The sequence below is a fragment of the Jatropha curcas genome, chromosome 2, assembly GCF_041381405.1.
Source record: "Jatropha curcas cultivar XTBG-Jc1 chromosome 2, XTBG_Jcur_1.0, whole genome shotgun sequence".
Lineage (NCBI taxonomy): Eukaryota > Viridiplantae > Streptophyta > Magnoliopsida > Malpighiales > Euphorbiaceae > Jatropha > Jatropha curcas.
In genome coordinates, this window is record NC_143152.1 from 33,119,708 (window position 1) to 33,139,994 (window position 20,287).

Here is a 20,287-nt window from a genome sequence, read left to right on the forward strand (position 1 = left end):
CAGTCGACTTATATATAATACGTTGTATTTACTATCCAAATTAATGTTTACTCCATTGTGTAACAGTAAAAATAATATTTTTTTTGATGAAATAACTTAATAATTTAAGTGACTAAACTTTAAGAACGAATTAATGTGAAATGGTAAGGATGCGATTGTAATTTTGAATCAAAAATTTATTAAATAATTAATTTTTATTTTTAATTAAAAAATAAAAAGTCGTCACTAGTAGTTGAGTGTTTCTTCTTTGACCGTCCAATCTTTACTTTAAACTATTTTTCATTTGATGTTAAATAGTAGTAAATTTGCTGAATAATAGTAAATTTGGTCCGAATCGGATTTAGTCAATCTATCGTAATAAGATTCAGATATCAGTGGTTTGAAAAAAAAATAGTAAAAAAATAATTTTGGAAAATAGAAACCGTATAAAAAAAAAGCATCCATCCATCCAAAAATATGTGCAAGGACAAAAAAGATAACAAAATTACATTTACATAATCACTTATTTTACATTATTCTAAAAAAAACCCATTTCATTTTCTTTCAAAAATACTTATTTTATTTCATTATATTTGTTCAAAATAATCATCTTTAAATAGATTCAAGGGTTTAAATAAGAGGTAAATGTGATGTTCAACTTTTGTAAAAAAAATTATTTTGGTGTCTGAATCTTCCTTTTACAACCAAAAGTAAATAATATTTAATTAATCGAATGTTTTATATATATATATATATATATGAATTAATAAATGTTATGATTGTTCAATCTTTAAAGGTAAAACATTATTTAAATATACATCAAGTCATGTTATATTGTCCGACGTGTAAAAACATACAATTAATAAAAAAATATGTCATATTGTCAATCTAAATTATTACAGAATCGATTCGTAGAGTCAGTATCTTGAAAAGAATTTTTAAACATAATCGATTTTCAGTCTCGAGTTTGAGAGGGATTGAATCGTCAAAATATGTAACCATTAAAATGTATGGTTTGGCAGTTGATGGCCCGAAAGGATTAGTGTATTCCTATTGATCATGAGAAATTCAACCAACTTAAGACTAATTACATGATCACATAAGTGATCTATAGCCAGTTTAAAATATGTGCAAGGACAATTTAATATCTCTTCAAGTTAACAAAAATATTAGGCAATACATGAATATTTTTAAAAAAATGGAAAACTAATGTGGAAGAGAAGCTTGATTAGAAAGAATTAAATTTATAATAATGGGAAGCTTATGCAACGACAAGACATGTGGTCGCTTAGGTATCCTTTCACTAGGATGATAAATCATAAATGATAAGAAACGACCTGTTGTAATGGGCTTCCTAGGATATTGAAGTACAAATATTCTGAAGCAGATGAGTCACGAAGGCTGACTTTACTTGGACTTCACAGCTTCTTCACAGCTTTGAAAATATATATAAATTAAAATAACATCATGAAAATATCCAAATTCTTTGATATTTATTTGGGTTCTAAAGGAAGCAAATGTTGCAATTTTCTTTTGTTGTTTTAGCAGAATTCCGAAGAAGAAACGACAGCGTCGTTTTATACTAAACTCATATAGACAAGCATCGGAGCACGTGTGTTACACGGTCACTGTTAAATAAAACAATCGCAGTAACAGATATTTTACTATTAAAGTAGGAATCCAATTTTCTTTCTGCCTTTCTGGTCGTAACAATAGACGAACCGTACGAGAAGGGACTGGAGGGAACGGGCTAGACCTCTCACATATAAATAGTCATTTCTACATTATTGGTTTCTTTTTCCTTTTTGGCTTTTTTGCTGTTGGCCTCTGCTTCTCGTCATCTCCAACCTTTTTCACATTCAAACTGCAACCCAGATTTCCTTTCCCCCATCTTCTGATGACTGATTCTCTTTCACCTGATCATAGTCGATGCTTCAATTCCACACATTTAGACTTCAGTTTTCCATTTTGAATCAAAATTCCAATGATCGCATGGCTATAATCGGTAATCTGTGAATTTCCATTTATTTTCTATCTGGGTTTTGTTCGTTACCTTGTTATTATAAGGATTCAAGCACCAAATGTAACTTCAAGCCCTGATATTTGTGGTCTTTGCAGCTGAGTCGAAGATCGAGAATTTTTAACTGCAGAAGCTGAAATAATCGATTTGCGATTCGTTAATAGTTTTTATTAGATTTCTGATTCTTCGATGGGGAAGTGATGTTTTGCTAAAACAGGTAATTAATCTCACCTATTCGTCTTCTTCTTCATCCTTTTTTTTTTTCTAATCCAAAATCACTTATTTGATCGATGTTCATCTGTGGGAGTTGACAAGGAGTTATTTTCTGTATTTCATCTTTGGGTGCAGAGGTGTTGTGCTTGTGCTACAGGGGAGTGGGCATTTATTCAATGCCTTGTTTTGGTGTATGAGGAAATGAATGTTTAAGTAAAAATTAACTATTAACTAAAATAATATAAGAGTGACTTCTTATCTGCAAACTTGGAAGTGTCACTTTAAATTTTGAACTTAATTTCCACCACGAAAAATGTTTTTTTTTTTTATTTGAACTAACCAATCACTTTTCTTGTATTTTTATACCCCTCTCTCTCTCTCTGCATTATTAGGTTAAAGATCTTCACGGATTTCTAGTTACATTGTATTTAGTCCTGTATCAAAGTTTGCAATTTTATTTCATTTTACGTTTGAAACTCTATTTAGCTCAACCTATTGTTTTATGGAGGAAGATTTGAACTGATAGTTGTCCGGATATATCAGAATATATGCAGGTTAGCCTACTTTTCTAGCTGAGTTGGTTAGAAATTAAAATCTGTAATTGAGCTACATTCAATGGCTGACCGTAATGCTAATGTCCGACCCCCAAATGGCAAGCCTTCAGGAGCCACCAATCCTTATTCTATAGATTTGAATAACTTCAGTAAGCGGTTGAAAATGTTATATTCACACTGGAATGAACACAACAGTGACCTATGGGGTGCTTCTGATGCTCTTGCTGTAGCAACACCTCCACCTTCTGAGGATCTGAGATACCTGAAATCATCAGCACTGAATATCTGGTTGGTTGGTTATGAGTTCCCAGAGACTATCATGGTCTTCATGAAGAAGCAGGTTCATTTCTTATGTAGTCAAAAAAAGGCTTCTTTGCTTGATGTTGTAAAGAAGTCCGCAAAGGAGTCTGTAGGTGTTGAAGTTGTGATGCATGTGAAGGCCAAAAATGATGATGGAAGTGGCTTGATGGATAACATTTTTCGTGCTGTTCATGCCCAGTCAAACTCTACTAATCATGATATTCCTGTCATTGGATACATAGCAAGGGAAAGTCCTGAGGGAAAGCTTTTGGAGATATGGGATGGAAAATTAAAGAATGCAAATTGTGAGTTAAGTGATGTAACAAATGCATTCTCAGACTTGTTTGCTGTCAAAGACAACAATGAGCTTACAAATGTGAGGAAAGCAGCATTCTTGATTTCATCAGTGATGAAGCAATTTGTGGTACCAAAGCTTGAAAAGGTCATTGATGAAGAGAAGAAAGTCTCCCATTCGTCATTGATGGATGACACAGAAAAGGCAATTCTAGAACCTGCTAGAATTAAAGTGAAGCTGAAGGCAGAGAATATTGACATATGTTACCCTCCAATTTTTCAGAGTGGAGGAGAGTTTGATCTCAAACCAAGTGCTGCAAGCAATGATGAGAATCTTTACTATGACTCCACTAGTGTGATCATATGTGCCATAGGATCCCGATACAACAGCTACTGTACAAATGTTGCTAGAACCTTTCTGATTGATGCCAATTCCACGCAGAGCAAGGCATATGAAGTCCTTCTTAAAGCCCATGAAGCGGCAATTAATGCATTGAGATCTGGGAATAAAGTCAGTGCTGTTTACCAAGCAGCACTCTCTGTAGTTGAGAAGGATGCGCCAGAATTAACTCCAAACTTGACCAAAACTGCAGGAACTGGAATTGGCCTTGAGTTTCGTGAGTCAGGCCTCAGTCTTAACTCTAAGAATGATCGAATTTTGAAGCCTGGAATGGTTTTCAATGTGGTACTTGGCTTTCAGAATTTGCAGACAGAGACTAAAAATCCAAAGACCCAGAAATTCTCAGTGTTACTTGCTGACACAGTGATTGTTGGTGAAAAGTCCCCAGATGTAGTAACTTCAAAGAGTTCCAAGGCGGTCAAGGATGTGGCTTACTCATTCAATGAGGATGATGAAGAAGAAGAAGATAGGCCAAAAACCAGATCTGAAGATAAAGCGGGTGAAACCACATTGTCTAAGGCAACACTCAGGTCAGACCACCAGGAAATATCAAAGGAAGAATTGCGGAGGCAGCACCAGGCTGAACTTGCCCGCCAGAAGAATGAAGAGACTGCCAGGAGGCTTGCTGGTGGGGGTTCTGGTGCATCAGACAGTCGAGGTTCTGCGAAGATGATTGGTGATTTAATTGCTTATAAGAATGTTAACGACTTGCCCCTTCCAAGAGACTTGATGATTCAGATTGACCAGAAGAATGAGGCTGTCCTTTTGCCAATTCATGGAAGCATGGTGCCTTTCCATGTTGCTACTGTCAAGAGTGTGTCGAGCCAGCAGGATAGTAATCGAACATGCTACATAAGGATAATATTTAACGTCCCTGGTACTCCTTTCAGTCCTCATGATGCAAATACTCTTAAGTTTCAAGGATCAATATATTTGAAGGAAGTTTCATTTCGCTCCAAGGATTCTAGACATATCAGTGAAGTGGTGCAACAGATTAAAACCCTGCGTCGGCAGGTCAATTCCAGAGAGTCTGAGAGGGCTGAAAGGGCAACCTTAGTTACTCAGGAAAAACTGCAACTTGCATCTGCCAAATTCAAGCCGATCAAATTGCTGGATCTATGGATTCGCCCACCTTTTGGTGGTCGTGGAAGAAAGCTGACTGGTTCACTCGAAGCTCATGCAAATGGGTTCCGCTACTCAACTTCAAGGCCAGATGAACGTGTTGATGTCATGTTTGGTAACATCAAACATGCATTCTTCCAACCAGCAGACAAGGAAATGATCACTCTTCTGCATTTTCATTTGCACAATCACATAATGGTTGGGAACAGAAAGACCAAGGATGTTCAGTTTTATATTGAGGTAATGGATGTGGTCCAGACAGTTGGAGGTGGAAAGAGATCTGCCTATGACCCAGATGAGATAGAGGAAGAACAACGAGAGAGGGATCGAAAGAATAAAATAAACATGGACTTCCAGAATTTCGTAAACCGAGTGAATGATGTTTGGGGCCAACCCCAATTCAAAGCATTTGACCTTGAGTTTGATCAACCTCTGAGAGAGCTTGGGTTCCATGGCGTGCCTCACAAAGCCTCAGCTTTCATTGTCCCTACATCAACCTGCCTGGTTGAACTGGTAGAAACGCCTTTTGTTGTTATCACTCTGAGTGAGATTGAGATAGTTAATCTGGAGAGAGTTGGTCTTGGGCAGAAGAATTTTGATATGACTATTGTATTTAAAGACTTCAAGAGGGATGTCCTTCGGATAGACTCTATTCCATCCACATCACTTGATAACATCAAGGAATGGCTAAACACAACTGACCTCAAGTACTACGAGAGTAGATTAAATCTGAACTGGCGGCCTATATTGAAAACTATCACTGATGATCCAGAAAAATTCATAGAGGATGGTGGTTGGGAATTTTTAAACATGGAAGCTAGCGAATCAGATTCAGACAACTCAGCAGAATCAGACCAAGGATATGAGCCTTCAGATGTGCAATCTGACTCAGTATCTGAAGATGAGGATGATGATAGTGAGTCACTGGTGGAATCTGAAGATGATGAGGATGAGGACTCTGAGGAAGACTCAGATGAGGATGACGGAAAGACATGGGATGAGCTGGAGAGGGAAGCAAGCTATGCAGACAGGGAGAAAGGGGATGACTCGGACAGCGAGGAGGAGAGAAAAAGAAGGAAAATGAAGGCTTTCGGTAAGGCTCGAGCACCACCACCTCGAGCACCTGATAGAAGGAATGCTGGCAGTAGCCTTCCCAAAAGGCCTAAGTTAAGGTGAAAGTAGATATCCATGTTGTTTTATTGCTTTATTAAAGGTAAACCAGCAGAGTAATGCATCAGCAGATCATAGTTGTCTAGTCTAGCCTTCTTCTGAGAAAGCATATGTTGAAAAGGTCTCTTATATTGCTATTCTCTTTGCATTTTGAACAATCTTGTTAAATTACGATTCCGTGCTTGTAAGATAGTGGTTTAAATTTAGACCAAGAGTTTTAGCTGTGCTGTTGCTTGTAAAATACTGGAAATCAAAAATTCACATAAAGTTCTGCATTTCTTTCTATCTGAATATTAAATTTTGCATATTTTCCTTCTTTGCCTGTGATTTACTCTAATTATGTGAATTTATATTTTATAATCTTAGAGGAAAATTACTATATGCGTGCATAGAATTTGATGCAGGAAGCTTTAGCTTTTGTGTTTCTGAGTGGGGAACTCAGTGAAGGGCACTGGATGGAGCAATCTGATTTTGCATGCTGAATCATGCTAGTCACAGACATTCCCTACCTTCCCCATCATTCCCCATCCTCGTGCTGACCCTGCAGTGCACGTGCTTAGCTGATTTGTGTAGTCACCTAACCTCAAATTTAGTTCCCTTGTAATCAGTTTCAATATTAATAATGTTCTTATAAATAACAATGTTTAATTTGCTTATTAACAAAATTACTTCTTTGATGAATTTAAAGAAATTAAAAAAATTAAAAAAAATGAATAGATAAAAATAAAATATATGAACTACATGGTATGAAATTAAATTTGATTGAAAATATAAATAATAAATATTATTTTTGCGAATATAACTACTCTATTTTACTTAAACTATTAAATTAACTAAATAAAAAAAAAAGTATAAGCTCTGTGAAACTATTAACTATTAAGTGTATTTTCTTAAATCCATTAATTTTTTGTCATCGTGCAAATAAAAGTACACATGGTACTCAAAAATAAATTTTTTTCTTTATTATATTATTACATGCAAACTAAGAGTAAAAAGGAAAACACATATCATCGTGAAGTGAAAAAGATGAAAAGTAGAATCGAATTGAACAAATGATAAATATAATAAATTTATTGTTGAGATTATTAATTATTGAAAATTACCCGAAAAATTTTATTAATGCAATAAAATTATTTTTTAGAAAAAAAAAGATGAATAAATATTATTTTAGAATGAGAATTCTATAAATTATGAGAGAATTAAATTAGACAATTGATAAATTTTTTTTATAAAACAATATCAATAGCAACCAAAGTCTTCTCATAATGCTAACTTAGCAAATTAATTATCAGTTCAGCTACTTAATCCTTAATTGCAAGACATTTAAAAATCATGAAGCTACTCACATAATCGATTCACTAGTAATTTAATTTTCTAACTTACCGAGCTAACCATCACACAGGCGCGCGCACGCACACATATATATAAAGCATGCAGAATTTTCCTTGGTATTACAGGTAGGATTCCAAATTAATAATATGTTTATGAATTAATTGTTTATTTTTATATTTATTTGAAAATAAATTAATTTATAATTGAATTAAGCTGTCTTAAATGTAATTGATTAATATAACGCTAGAGAATTAATAGTGTGTTAAGTAACAATTTATATAACTTTTAACGATACAAATAAATTACATAATTTATAAATTTTAATGATATAAGCAGTTATTGTTTTATCTTAAAAATAAAAAATTATTGTATTAAATTAAATTATGTTAAATATAATTGATTAATTATAGTATTAATAATATGATAGTTGAAGATTTATACCACTCTTAATTATTTAAAATAAATTATTTATTCATGAAATTTAATGAAATAACGAATTAATTAATTTTTATATTAATTTTAAAATAAATCAAACTAATGAATTTTTACCGCTGTTTATTTTACTTTTTTTAATTTATATCTATAAATTTCAATATTTTTAATTCATATTCCTGAACACAAGTTTTTGTATTAATTTTTACTTTAATAATAAAAATCACGCCATATTTTTTTTTTTACTATTGAAATATTTTTATAATATTTTTTAATAGCATAAAAAAAGATTCCGTTCAAAAATTTATAAATTATATATATATTCTCTCAATTTTACTTTATTTTATTTTTTTTAACCGCGCAGGTATATTGCCAGTTAATAGATAGACCAAACAACCACACTAAACTTTTATGATTGGAAGGGGGTAGCTGGGGAATTCATGTAATTAAATTGGCAAACGACATTATCTCAAACTTACCAGTTCGGTTTTAGAAATTGGCTCCAACGTCTACCTTGCCCCAGTCGCCCACCAACCATACCCATCCCCTTGTTGTTGTACGTTTGGTGAGTCTTAAAAATCGTCTATTTGAAGCAAAACTTCCATCTTTCCTTTCTTTTTTCAATAAATTTTAGGCATATAGTGAGTATAAATCTCTGTTTCAACATAGTCATTTGAAAAACAGAGTATCTCTAGTTATACTATTGTTGGTTGTCCTTTTACAGATCTTGAATTGAACAAATGGCTCGAAAGAAGATTAGAGAGTACGACTCCAAAAGACTTCTCAAGGAGCACTTGAAGCGCCTTGGTGGCATCGATCTCCAGATCTGCTCTGCTCAGGTTTCTAGTTTTACTTACTACATTCACTGATTAGTTTGATCAGTTCGTGTTTTCTCGATTTCATTGATTAGATGAATTAGAAGTCCTACTATGGTGGAACTTCCAATCTTTAAGTGTTATTGGAATCGAATTTAGTGGAATTTTGGTCAAATTTTAAGGGGTTTCATTTTAATTTGTTGATAATGTTGTGTAGGTGACACAGTCAACTGACTTTACAGAGCTGACAAATCAGGAACCATGGCTTTCTTCTTCAAGATTAGTGGTGAAGCCAGATATGCTATTTGGGAAACGTGGGAAGAGTGGTTTGGTAGCTTTGAATTTAGATCTAGCTCAAGTTGCTGAATTTGTAAAAGGAAGGCTTGGCGTTGAGGTGATTACTTAATCCAGCTAAGCGGAAAGTTTTCATCTTCTTTTTATTTTTAATGATTTAGATCATTAAATGTGAATTGAATTTCTTTAGGTTGAAATGAGTGGCTGTAAGGCACCAATAACTACGTTCATTGTTGAACCATTTGTTCCACATAATCAAGAATTTTACCTCTCAATAGTTTCTGAAAGACTTGGATCCACCATTAGCTTTTCAGAATGTGGAGGTATTGAAATTGAAGAAAACTGGGATAAGGTATATCCAAAACTGATGCTTGATTCTTTTTTATGTCATTGCATGTGGAATTTATATCAGAAGATGCTTACATGGTTTGATTTTTATTCATTCAGGTTAAGACTATATTTCTTCCTACTGAAAAACTTATGACCTTCGAGGCATGTGCTCCATTGATTGCTACACTTCCTTTGGAGGTTAGTGCTAGTTTTCTATTATGGGGCACGCTTAATTTTGCTAGATCTTAGTGATTTTCTGATATTTTCAAGAATTTTATGTTTGAATTCTGTTTTTATTTGGCATTGTTAATTGCCTCTCTGTTGCATTATTGATTTTGAGGCATTAACCATATGCTAATCCCGGTGTTCAATATTCTACATTTTTGGTAGATTCGAGGTAAAATTGGTGACTTCATTATGGGCGTCTTTGCTGTCTTCCAAGGTATGTGCGGTTTCAAGGTTTCATAGAGCATTCTCCTTGCCACATTCATTCATAGGAAATTACTAACTTGTGCATATGATTAAGGTTGCCTTTTATCTGAACATATTATGTGAGGCAAGGATCACAGCTTGTAGTTCAATTTAATTTCAGCATGACCTATGATGTGTTGAAAATGATCTAATATTCATTCTCTCTCTCTTTTTTCTTTTTTAGAGATGAAGAGGCCCCCCTTTTATGTAAAATTTTGTTTATTGCTTACTTTTTAGGTGATTTCTTCTTAATGTTAGCAGTTTCACTTCTAACTTTATTTTTAATTCTTCACAGATCTGGACTTCAGTTTTCTAGAGATGAACCCATTTACCCTTGTGAATGGAGAGCCATATCCACTGGATATGAGAGGAGAGCTGGATGACACTGCTGCCTTCAAGAACTTCCAGAAGTATATATTTGTTGAAAATTGTTCTTTACAAAGAAAAAACAAAAGGAGTATCAGTTGATTGACAAATTGTCCAGCGAAAATATGTTACATTATGTGATTTTGTCTTTTTCAAATGTTTCTGTGCATCAGGTGGGGTAATATAGAGTTTCCTCTTCCTTTTGGAAGAGTCCTGAGCCCTACTGAAAGCTTCATTCACACACTGGATGAGAAGGTAATACCATAAATGTCCTGAGTATGAAGCTGGTATCAACTTTGTGAACCATAAATCACATAGAGTAATGATATTATTTGTTCACAGACAAGTGCATCTTTGAAATTCACTGTTCTGAACCCAAAAGGACGTATCTGGACAATGGTAGCTGGAGGTGGTGCCAGTGTTATATATGCTGATACTGTAAGTACTTCATGCCACTTGGCTTCATTCCAGCAGTCATTGGGGTTTATACTCGATCTTTTTATGGCATTTGCTTTTCTATTTAACTAGGTTGGAGATTTGGGTTATGCATCAGAGCTTGGCAACTATGCGGAGTATAGTGGAGCTCCTAATGAGGAGGAAGTCTTGCAATATGCAAGAGTTGTGATTGATGTAAGAGGCAATGAACTTTTACATTTCTTTGCTTCTTTTGTTCGAGATAATCCCATATATTGAGGAAACAAATTCCTTAAATTGTTGCAGTGTGCCACCGCTGATCCTGATGGTCGTAAGAGAGCTCTTCTTATTGGAGGTGGCATTGCTAACTTCACAGATGTTGCAGCTACTTTCAATGGTATTATACGAGCCCTCAGAGAAAAGGTATATCCTGTTTGAAATTTGTCTCAAACTGTAACTCAATTGTTATATTTACCTTTCCTAATACATTTGGCTACTATTTTCTTCTCCTAATAGGAATCCAAGTTAAAAGCAGCAAGAATGCATATCTATGTTCGAAGAGGAGGTCCCAACTATCAAACTGGTTTGGCAAAGATGCGCAGTCTGGGAGAAGAGCTGGGAGTACCTCTTGAGGTATGAAATGACAACATACTCTTTTAATTAGGCTCGGGGATTGCATGAAACTTGTTGGAACACAGTTATTGGTCATGTCCACATTGTTCAGTAAATTTGGGATCTTTGCTGATTTTGAAATACTGAAATCATAGCTTTTTCTGAAGGTGGAGTGATTTGAGAGGTCAAGTTGGGTTCTACTTTTGCGCTATTCGTTTTTAACTCTAAATTCCAATCCATCTTTAAAGACCATAAAAGGAAAATCCAATTGTTATCCTTTTGCTTAACGAACAAAAGAATCTCTTTTCCGTTTGCTATACTGAAATCATTTATATTTACATTTTTGTTGCTTAATTGAGCGCTTCATTTTCTTTTCAGGTTTATGGGCCTGAAGCCACAATGACAGGCATTTGCAAACAGGCAATTGATTGCATCATGTCTACAGCATAGTTTCACAACCGATTATGTCCATTATCATGCGTATTGGGAAATAACATGGGGCAATGTGTTTGAGAAGACAATTTTTGTGCCGAGACAATAATTTTGTTTAGAAGGCATCAACTATATCTTTATTTGTTTCTTAATTTAAAAGCTGGATCAAATTGTTATAGACATTGTTATTAATTTCCCTTTGTTAATGAAACAAATGTTGTGCATTGGCAATTTGTGACTTTGTGAACCTATTGAAACTTTTCTTGTGTGCCTGCATATGCATCAAGGTGAGAAGTGCTAATATTTTTGAAAGATGGATCTCTGTTTCTTTGCTAATTGCTACAGAAACATATCACTGTATAAATGGCATTTGTGCAGAGTTCAAAAGAAAACCTTTCTTGTGTAGCTTGGGGTGCTTTGTGCTCTTAATCTCCTTTGTATGAAAGGATGTTCATAGGACCGGACAAGGCATGATACATATTTACTCGATGAGAAAAAAATGAAAAAAAAAAAATTCTGAAATTAAGTTTTATGTACCTGATTAAATAATTTGGAGATCTAAACATAATTAGTGATTTTACAAAAGATAAAAATATGATTACATAATTTGGAGATGGAAAAAATAATTATTGAATGAAGGAAGATAAAAGAAAATGTTTAAAGAAATAATTAGTGAATTAAAGACAAAAAAAGTTTACTAATTTGGAGATAGAAAAAGTAATCATTAGACAAAAAAATATATACAGTATACAGAAATGGTCCCGGCGGGGCTCGAACCCGCGACCTTCGGCTCATAAGACCAACGCTCTAACCAACTGAGCTACGGGACCTTGTTGTTAATTATTGAACTTTACTCTTAAATAAATGATTCAATTATGATAGTGTTACTTACAACAACAAAATCCAAAAAAAGCCCTCGCCGAGGATTATACCCGAGTCACCCGCGTGACAGGCGGGAACACTCACCACTATACTACAACGATTCAGTTGTTGGTAACACTTCAAATTTCCCAAATTAACGCAGCTCTATAACAAGTTTCGGAAGACAAAGGCCAGGCTAATCTGGTCGGCCAACCTGATTAGCAACAGAAGAATTTACTGGGCATACAATTGTAAGTCGTTGAAAAGACGATGGAATTGTACCTTATCGACCAGATTTTAGTAGCTACCACAAAACTTGCACTTTCCAATTTCCGTGATCCTAATTGCTACCTGTGAGTCAGAAAAGACACATCTCATCATCCGCTAATTATACCCAGAAGTTGTTGCTGTTGTTGTTGATGATGATGATGATGATGATGATTATGGTAATTGACACAGGAAATTGAGGAAGACGTAAGTTGTACTCTCTGTAAAATTAGGTCGAACTGAGGAAGAGGAAGAGATAGAGAAAAGGAAAGCATTTTCTGAATTTCACTTTTGGAATTGGCGCAACCTTTCGATTTCTGTGCTTTCTTTTCTTATTTTTTACCCGCTCAGAATTAACAGTGGGGTTGTTATGAGAACTACTCATTGCTTACCTCAAGACAGATGACCGACCATCTACTTTGTGACACGTCCGAACTGCTTTCTTTTCTTTTCCTTTTCATTCTTTTTAATCTAAAATTAAAATTCTTTTTAAAGGAATTAATGTATCAGGCAGTAGGTAGAAATTGTAAGAGACAGGTCAAGAAAATGGAAGTATATTTACTGCAGAAGCCAAAAGGCAGTCAATGTCCATTACACATTGTTTGCTACTGACACAAATACAGAACCTGTTACCTCTAATAAATTTTCCAACAGAATTGGTTACCTGCATTGTGTGGGGGATGGCTTGGCTTCTTTATATCTTCATACATTGCAAGTAAAAAACAGAGTGTGCAAGAAAGTAAAGATGGAGAGAGCTGCTAAGTTGGCGGCGGTGATCCTCACCATGTTTCTGGTTTTACCTGCCATGGAAGTTGAAGGAGCAAGAAGACTCAAGGAGAAAGTTGACTACCCACAGAACTACTTTGGAAGCTTTGGAGGGACTGGTTCAGTAATCCCAACCCCTTTTGGTCCAACTATTGCATTAGGACCATCTGGGTTTTGTTCCTTTCCTGGGGTTGGTTGTGTCAGGGTCCGACCCACTCTTCCTGGTGGTGCTGTTGGCTCGCCACCATGAATGTTGTAGGTTCTTTAGTGTTTGTGTATGTGGGGTGGCAGTTTTTATATTTCCCTTCAGTTTGGTGTACTATTTTACAGTTTCTGGGTTTTGGGTTTCAAGGGGTTTGTGATCTGTAGTGTGGTCAATTATCTAATCGAATAGTATCAAGAATTCTTATAATGCATTCTTGCTCTCTTTCTGTTTCTTTAACTTTCAACTTTGTGCGTTACTGTTTTTAATCTGTTTGGTTTCTTCAACAAATATTTTTTTTCTTCAAAGAATGGAATATAACATAAAGTTTTTATTTGTATTCTTTAACTTTCTAATCATTATTAATAAATTGCATTTTTTATGGATTAAGAGGTGGAAAATACCTAAATGTGGTACGATAGACTACACAGTATGCACAATACTCTTCTTAACTTGCCAAAACTCTCAAAATCAACCTATTAGCATTATTAATAAATATTTAATTTTCTATTTAGCTCATAATAAAATTTTATTTACATTTATATATATTAAATCATTAATTATCATTAAAAAAAAATTACTTTATCATTTCAATTTCAATGAAAGTCATTGATATGATAAATCTCTGTGATATTACCGCTTAAACTTCCTTTTAATTTCATATTTCCTTTGCTTGCTTCGGAAACACAAAAGTCGTAATTAAGAAAGAAGAAGAATATTTAAGGTTACTGACAGTGAAGCACCTTCTCTACCATCCTACTCATTGTCATTGGCACCTATTTCACTCCGTTTACCCAATGTTCTGTTTGGTTACCGAGAAAAACGACGCTTTGAAAACAGAAAACGTATTGGTGAGGTAAAATAAAAATCCATTATTTCCTCTGTTTTCTTTTGATTACTTTATTCCTGAAAAACAAAGAAAACACTGTAGCAAAAGTATAACAAAATCGAATTTTCAATTCTCTTGCAAACCCTAATTCACATGTTAATTCCATTTTTCCCCCTTTATAGATCTGTTCTTGTTCGGTGTTTACATCGTTCTTGCATACATTATAATTAAGTGGCTCTTCAGGTAACTGTTCTTTTTTCTTTTTTCTCTACCGATCAGTTTCTATGAGAATCTGGATATTGGATTTCTGGGTTTTACCTATACTGAAGCATTAGTCAACTGTTTCATGATCAAGCAAATTTTATAATTAAGCATCGATCAACTGTTAAGTTCTTAGCAGTAAATTTTTCTTGAGACGAGATGGTTTATGTGCTGCATTTTTAGGTTTAATTTGAAACTGTTACGGTTCTGTTTATACGATGAAGTTAAAAAGACCATCTAATTCTACCAATTTTATTCGTTAGTGAAGCCACTAATCTTTCAATCTTTGTGCCTCTAAAAGAGCAGGACAGTGGCAATGGATGATAGTTGTGCTGTATGTGCTGAGACACTTGAGTGGGTTGCATATGGACCGTGTGCCCATCGGGAGGTCTGCTCTACCTGCATTATTCGTCTCCGTTTTATCTGCAATGATCAATGTTGCTGCATTTGCAAATCTGAATCTTCTGTCATCTTTGTCACCAAGGTTAGGCATTTTGATTTCAATCTCAGATATAATTCACATTTGGCCTGCATGATTTTTCATGTTTATATATGATTCCTATATGTCTTGTGTTAGATACTCAAGTTAATTTCAGGGATATGATTCAGTGCTTTATGTCTCTTATTTTGGAATGAAGATAATGTGATCTTCATTTTGGCCCCTTTTAGGCTATGGGAGATTATACGAGGATGATAAATGACTTCTCTGCTCTCCCAGCCAATCCAATTGAAGGACAAGTTGGGCAGTATTGGTTTCATGAAGGCACACAAGCATATTTTGATGATTTGGACCACTACAATATGATAAAGGCTATGTGCAGACTATCATGCATTGTTTGTGATAAAAGGAATGAACAATCGAATGGAGGATCTAAAAGGATAGGGGATTTTAATAACATTGAGCAGCTGAAGATTCATTTGTCCCATGAGCATAGACTGTTTATGTGCAGTCTGTGTTTGGAAGGCAGGAAGGTAAGCTGCATGTGCATGGAAGTTAGTATGATAGTACTGGTAACTAAGTGATTTCCTTTAGAATTCTTTTTCTTACAGAAGCATGGAGTCGAATAGCAATATAACATTCAGAAACAACTTTTTTAGTGCTTCCCTTTTAGTAAATAAGCGGCTAAATTTATGATAAGGAAAATAATAAAACAGAATTTGATTCCAAACTCAAAGTTGCCTCATCTCATACTAAATCAAAATCTTAGAATTCTATACTTACATTTGTTTCAGCTTCATGTTCCTGTTTCACTTTCTTTCAATCCTAGAAGCATTAAAATTAATAATTGCATTCTCTAACTTCAACTGGATTTTGAACCAGATATTTATAAGTGAGCAAAAGTTGTATGATAGAGCACAATTAAGTCAACATGTGAAGACTGGTGACTCGGTGGTTGATGGCAGTGAAAGTGAAAGAGGTGGATTCATGGGCCATCCCACGTGTAAATTCTGCCACAACCCGTTCTATGGGGATAATGAGCTTTATTCACATATGTCTACTGAACATTTTACTTGCCATATATGCCAAAGGTGCTCCCTTGCCTTTTAAGAAATTTAATTTTTCATTTTGCTGTTTTGAATCATCAAATGCATGCTTTCAGTTGACTTGCTCAATGCAGGCAGCATCCAGGACAATATGAATATTATAATGATTACAATGACTTGGAGGTTAGTTATGCTTAGGTTTTGCAGTGTTTAAATTATGTGATTGTCACTGTACTTCCATGAAATATTATTCTTGTTTAATTGACATAAGCTTGTTGCTCAGAACCATTTTCGTCAAGGACATTTCTTGTGTGAAGATGAAGCCTGCCTTGCAAAAAAGTTCATAGTTTTTGCATCTGAACCAGAAATGAAGGTGTTTTTTAGCATACTTTGTATACATACATTTTTTCTTTTACTGAGCATATTTTGAATTTTGGAGTGCGCAATATAACGTTGGTTCTTTTATATACCTCTGTTATCCATAGAGGCATGGTGCCATGGAACATGGGGGGCGTATGTCTCGGTCCAAGCGTAATGCTGCACTACAGGTAGGTATAGACTTTTTAACAATGGTGGATTTATAGTCTGGTTCTTCTTATGTTATGGTCTCCCCTTTATACGAGCTCTTTATGAAATTTTCGAAATTAAAATATTTCTTCCTTTGTTACCATGGATATACTCTTCCTGAATCCAGATACTGACAAGCCCTTCTTTTTTTTATATGATCAGATTCCAATGAGCTTCCGATATCAATGGCGTGCTGAACAAGATAGACGTCATAGAGATAGCCGAAATCATTCAAGCTCATCATCAATGACTATGCAAGTTGGTCTCGAGACAGCTAATGCTGTAAGGTTTGATGAATCTTCCTTGAATACTCAAGCAATTTCGAATCACAGAGGAACATGTGATATTGACTCGATGTTTAAGACACTAGCTACTACAGATTCTGAGGCACCTTCAAGAAGTTGTCAGGCATTAAGTCAAAACTCTACAGGCACCCTGCTGGAGGAATCATCGTTTCCACCGCTTCCGATGGCTCCAAGCAGTAGTGTAAGAAGAATAAGAAATGCTAAGGGTGGGATGAATGGGAACACAATGGCTGCTCGACTGCGTAACCAGAACACTGTAAAAGTTCTCAATGGTTCTGGGGCTTCAAGGACAACAGGTCGTCATTCTACGTCATCAGCCAGCCTTTCTTACCAATCAAGGCCTGTGTTAAAATCTGGGCATTTATCATCATCTAGTTCTCCATGTTCTTCCCAGAATAAGCCGGGAACTAGTAGTGGATACGTACAATCTAGTCATGCAAGCTCCATTCAGTCTGTAACATCAACAGCTAATGTAATTGTCTCGTCTTTTAATGGTGCAAGTTCATCAAGGACTAAAAGTAACACCAGCAAGATCAGTCCCTCTTCTTCAGCCACAAATCTTGTAGAAATAGAATCTCGTAGCAAATCTATTTCCAACTCCCAAGATGACAAGGTAACTACAAATAGCCAGCTGTTATTGAAAGTTGAAGATGTTCGATCTGCTAATAAGATTCTGGTGGAAAAAATTCGTTCTGCATTAGATTTAGACAATGACAAATTTGCTGCATTTAAAATATTATCAGTAGAGTATAACCAGGATTTAATTGACACTGGGGAATATCTTGCCTACGTGCATCAATTTGGCCTGTCGCATCTGGTTCTTGAGCTAGCTATGCTTTGTCCCAACACTCAGAAACAAAGAGAGCTTGTTGAGATTCATAAATATAATACAAGGAGGAACGGCTCAAACGAAACTGGTTTGAGAATTGAATCCGAAGGCAAGAAAAATACAAAGAAGGGTAAAGAGCTATGTGAAGACAATGGGAGCTATAGCTCAGAAAATAACTTGCAGTTTAGTCATAAAGAAGCAGACCATATGCCTCATTCTGTGAAGGGAAAATCAAAGATTTTGTTTGATGCTGGAGCCAACTTAAATTCACCTATGGAGCTAAAGATTGAGAATGATGCTCAGTCAAATAGTGGCTGCCTAAAGAAGAACGTGGGACCAGGGGGAGGAGGAAACAAACCTAGAAAAAAAATGTCGAAGTTCCTTACAAACCGCCTTGGTGATTCTTCAGCAACTGCATTTCCAGATGATGGCAATCCTGATGAGAAGGGAGAAACAACATGTTTGAAGAAGAACACACCTAGAACATTGCCAGTTCATGGAGTTTGGCGAAATGGGGGAGGCCGGAGACTTGTGGTTATGAGCCAAAGAGACCCAACAAAGTGAACAGCTCAATAGAAGTGCTTGTACGTATAGAAAGTGGCCTTGTCTAAGGTGCCTTAAAGTTAGTGTTACTTTAAGTTTGAAGAGCGATTATTGCTTAACCGATATTCATGTATTAAATATTTAATGGAATTATTTTTTATAAATTAAAATATTTAATAGATATAATTTTATAGCGTCTCACAATTAAAACGAGGGTATTATTCATGTATTTGGCTTTTGGGAAAAATGTCCAAATTTTCACTGATTTCTTCTAATCAATACAGATCGCATCATATTTTAATTTTGGACATAGTGGTTCGATTTCTTTTTCCTCTTCAAATATAGAGGGACAGGGAGATATGGTTTGCACTGAAACAACAAATCACAAGATAGGGCTGTGGATTTTGGTTGGGCCTACAATTGTGTCCTGGTCTTGGGATGGTTGGTTCTGGACTCTATTATTGAACGTTTAATTATTTAGGCCTTTTCCTCCTCTTATTATTTTATTTTATTTTTCAATACATTTTAAACATAAAATGCCAATATCTCAGTTATTCTAAATTATAAAAATAGTATTTTTGTTTATAAAAATTAAAATTTGTAAAAAATTATTATTATTAATATAAAATATTATTAAAATTTATAATTTCAAAATACATATATCTATGAGAAGTTTTAAATATAAGATACGTTGGGTTGGCACTAGGAAGCTGCATGATTCTTGCATATGTGTACCCACAAAACCATGATTGTTTTTATAATGTTTAATAATATATTATAATGCATTTTGCATTTATTAATTAATTTAATAAGATCCAGATGTATCAATCTATTGCTTTTCTTAATGGGCAAAAGTCTAAAAGAAGCATGTTTTTGCATGTGCAATTCATAAATTCACTTCCCCACATCAGTCTATGAATCGACTTTCAAATTAAATTAATAAAAAATAATTTTTATTAAAATATTTATTATCATGTACTCAAAAAAAAAAAAAAGTCTAAACAATATTTTAAAAAATTTGTAATTTTAACATTTTTCTAGTAAATCAAAATTGGCCCACTTAATACAATACACGTGGCACTTTCTATGAGTGTCGGCAGTGCCTAACATGGTAGATTTGTTAGCATTAGCAATATATATATATATATATATCTCATAGAAAAAAATAAAAAATCTTAATTAATTTTTAAAATTTTATCATTATCTTTTACTAAACGTAAAGATTATTTTTCACGATTTTTTTTTAAACTCATATTTATCACTTCATAAATGTGATAATTCATAACATAGTAACAACTGCTTGTAGATTTACCTAACTTTGCCATCTCATGCTTCTTGTACAAATGTAAAGGTAAACTTATCAAAACAAAATTCAAAAATTTTTTACTGTTCCTATCAACAGTAAATTTGTCTACCGTTTTCGTAATATAAAATATAATTTTATATTTATGAGCTAATTATCTTACGTCATTAAATGAAAAATCCCACTAATATGAAATTGGTTTTAGAGGTCAAAAACAAGTACCAACAACCTTCTTCTCTAACCAACATAATTTTGGGTCAACAAGCCAGAAGAGGTTGGTGAAAAATATTAGAATAAAAAAAATGAAATAACGAGGTTGGTGAAAACCGGAAGCCACCGGTTGTCCAGGTGAGCCAGTGGGTCATTTCCGGTCGTTTTCCTCCACCGACTCTTTTTAATCTTCACCATCCACTTTTCACTTCCAACGGCTGAGATCTTTTCTACTAACAGCTCCCGAGCTTCGAATGTGGGCCCTGGGTAACGCGTAATCATATGCTAAAAAAGAAATGAATAATTCAAC

The 20,287-nt window shown here is 34.6% G+C and overlaps 3 protein-coding genes and 1 non-coding gene across 9 annotated transcripts; 3 read left to right on the forward strand and 1 right to left on the reverse strand.

Moving 5' to 3' along the window:
* Positions 1-1,765: 1,765 nt before the first annotated feature.
* Positions 1,766-6,335, forward strand: LOC105647388 (FACT complex subunit SPT16). Its single transcript, XM_012233452.4, has 3 exons — positions 1,766-1,984; positions 2,098-2,216; positions 2,756-6,335. Exon 3 carries the CDS (start codon positions 2,828-2,830, stop codon positions 6,056-6,058), a length of 3,231 nt encoding a protein of 1,076 aa, XP_012088842.1. The 5' UTR covers positions 1,766-1,984; positions 2,098-2,216; positions 2,756-2,827; the 3' UTR covers positions 6,059-6,335.
* A 1,889-nt stretch (positions 6,336-8,224) lies between these two features.
* On the forward strand, positions 8,225-11,781 carry ACLA-3 (ATP-citrate lyase A-3). Its single transcript, XM_012233451.4, has 13 exons — positions 8,225-8,381; positions 8,541-8,655; positions 8,849-9,025; positions 9,116-9,277; positions 9,373-9,453; positions 9,646-9,697; positions 10,022-10,136; positions 10,266-10,347; positions 10,435-10,530; positions 10,621-10,722; positions 10,813-10,929; positions 11,023-11,139; positions 11,497-11,781. Exons 2-13 carry the CDS (start codon positions 8,557-8,559, stop codon positions 11,566-11,568), a joined length of 1,272 nt encoding a protein of 423 aa, XP_012088841.1. The 5' UTR covers positions 8,225-8,381; positions 8,541-8,556; the 3' UTR covers positions 11,569-11,781.
* Positions 11,782-12,306: 525 nt separating this feature from the next.
* TRNAI-UAU (transfer RNA isoleucine (anticodon UAU)) lies at positions 12,307-12,380 on the reverse strand. The gene has a single exon. It is a non-coding gene; the product is annotated as a tRNA-Ile (tRNA).
* A 1,907-nt stretch (positions 12,381-14,287) lies between these two features.
* Positions 14,288-18,674, forward strand: LOC105647386 (uncharacterized). 6 transcript variants are annotated; one of them, XM_020684724.3, is made up of 9 exons: positions 14,291-14,501; positions 14,657-14,717; positions 15,037-15,219; positions 15,405-15,707; positions 16,057-16,265; positions 16,355-16,403; positions 16,504-16,593; positions 16,706-16,768; positions 16,950-18,674. In XM_020684724.3, exons 3-9 carry the CDS (start codon positions 15,052-15,054, stop codon positions 18,483-18,485), a joined length of 2,418 nt encoding a protein of 805 aa, XP_020540383.1. In that variant the 5' UTR covers positions 14,291-14,501; positions 14,657-14,717; positions 15,037-15,051; the 3' UTR covers positions 18,486-18,674. The 6 variants fall into 6 exon arrangements, with proteins under 6 accessions (XP_012088839.1, XP_020540383.1, XP_020540385.1 ...); XM_020684726.3 differs by having other exon boundaries at positions 15,042-15,219; XM_012233449.4 differs by lacking the exon at positions 14,657-14,717 and having other exon boundaries at positions 14,288-14,501; positions 15,042-15,219.
* Positions 18,675-20,287: the final 1,613 nt, after the last annotated feature.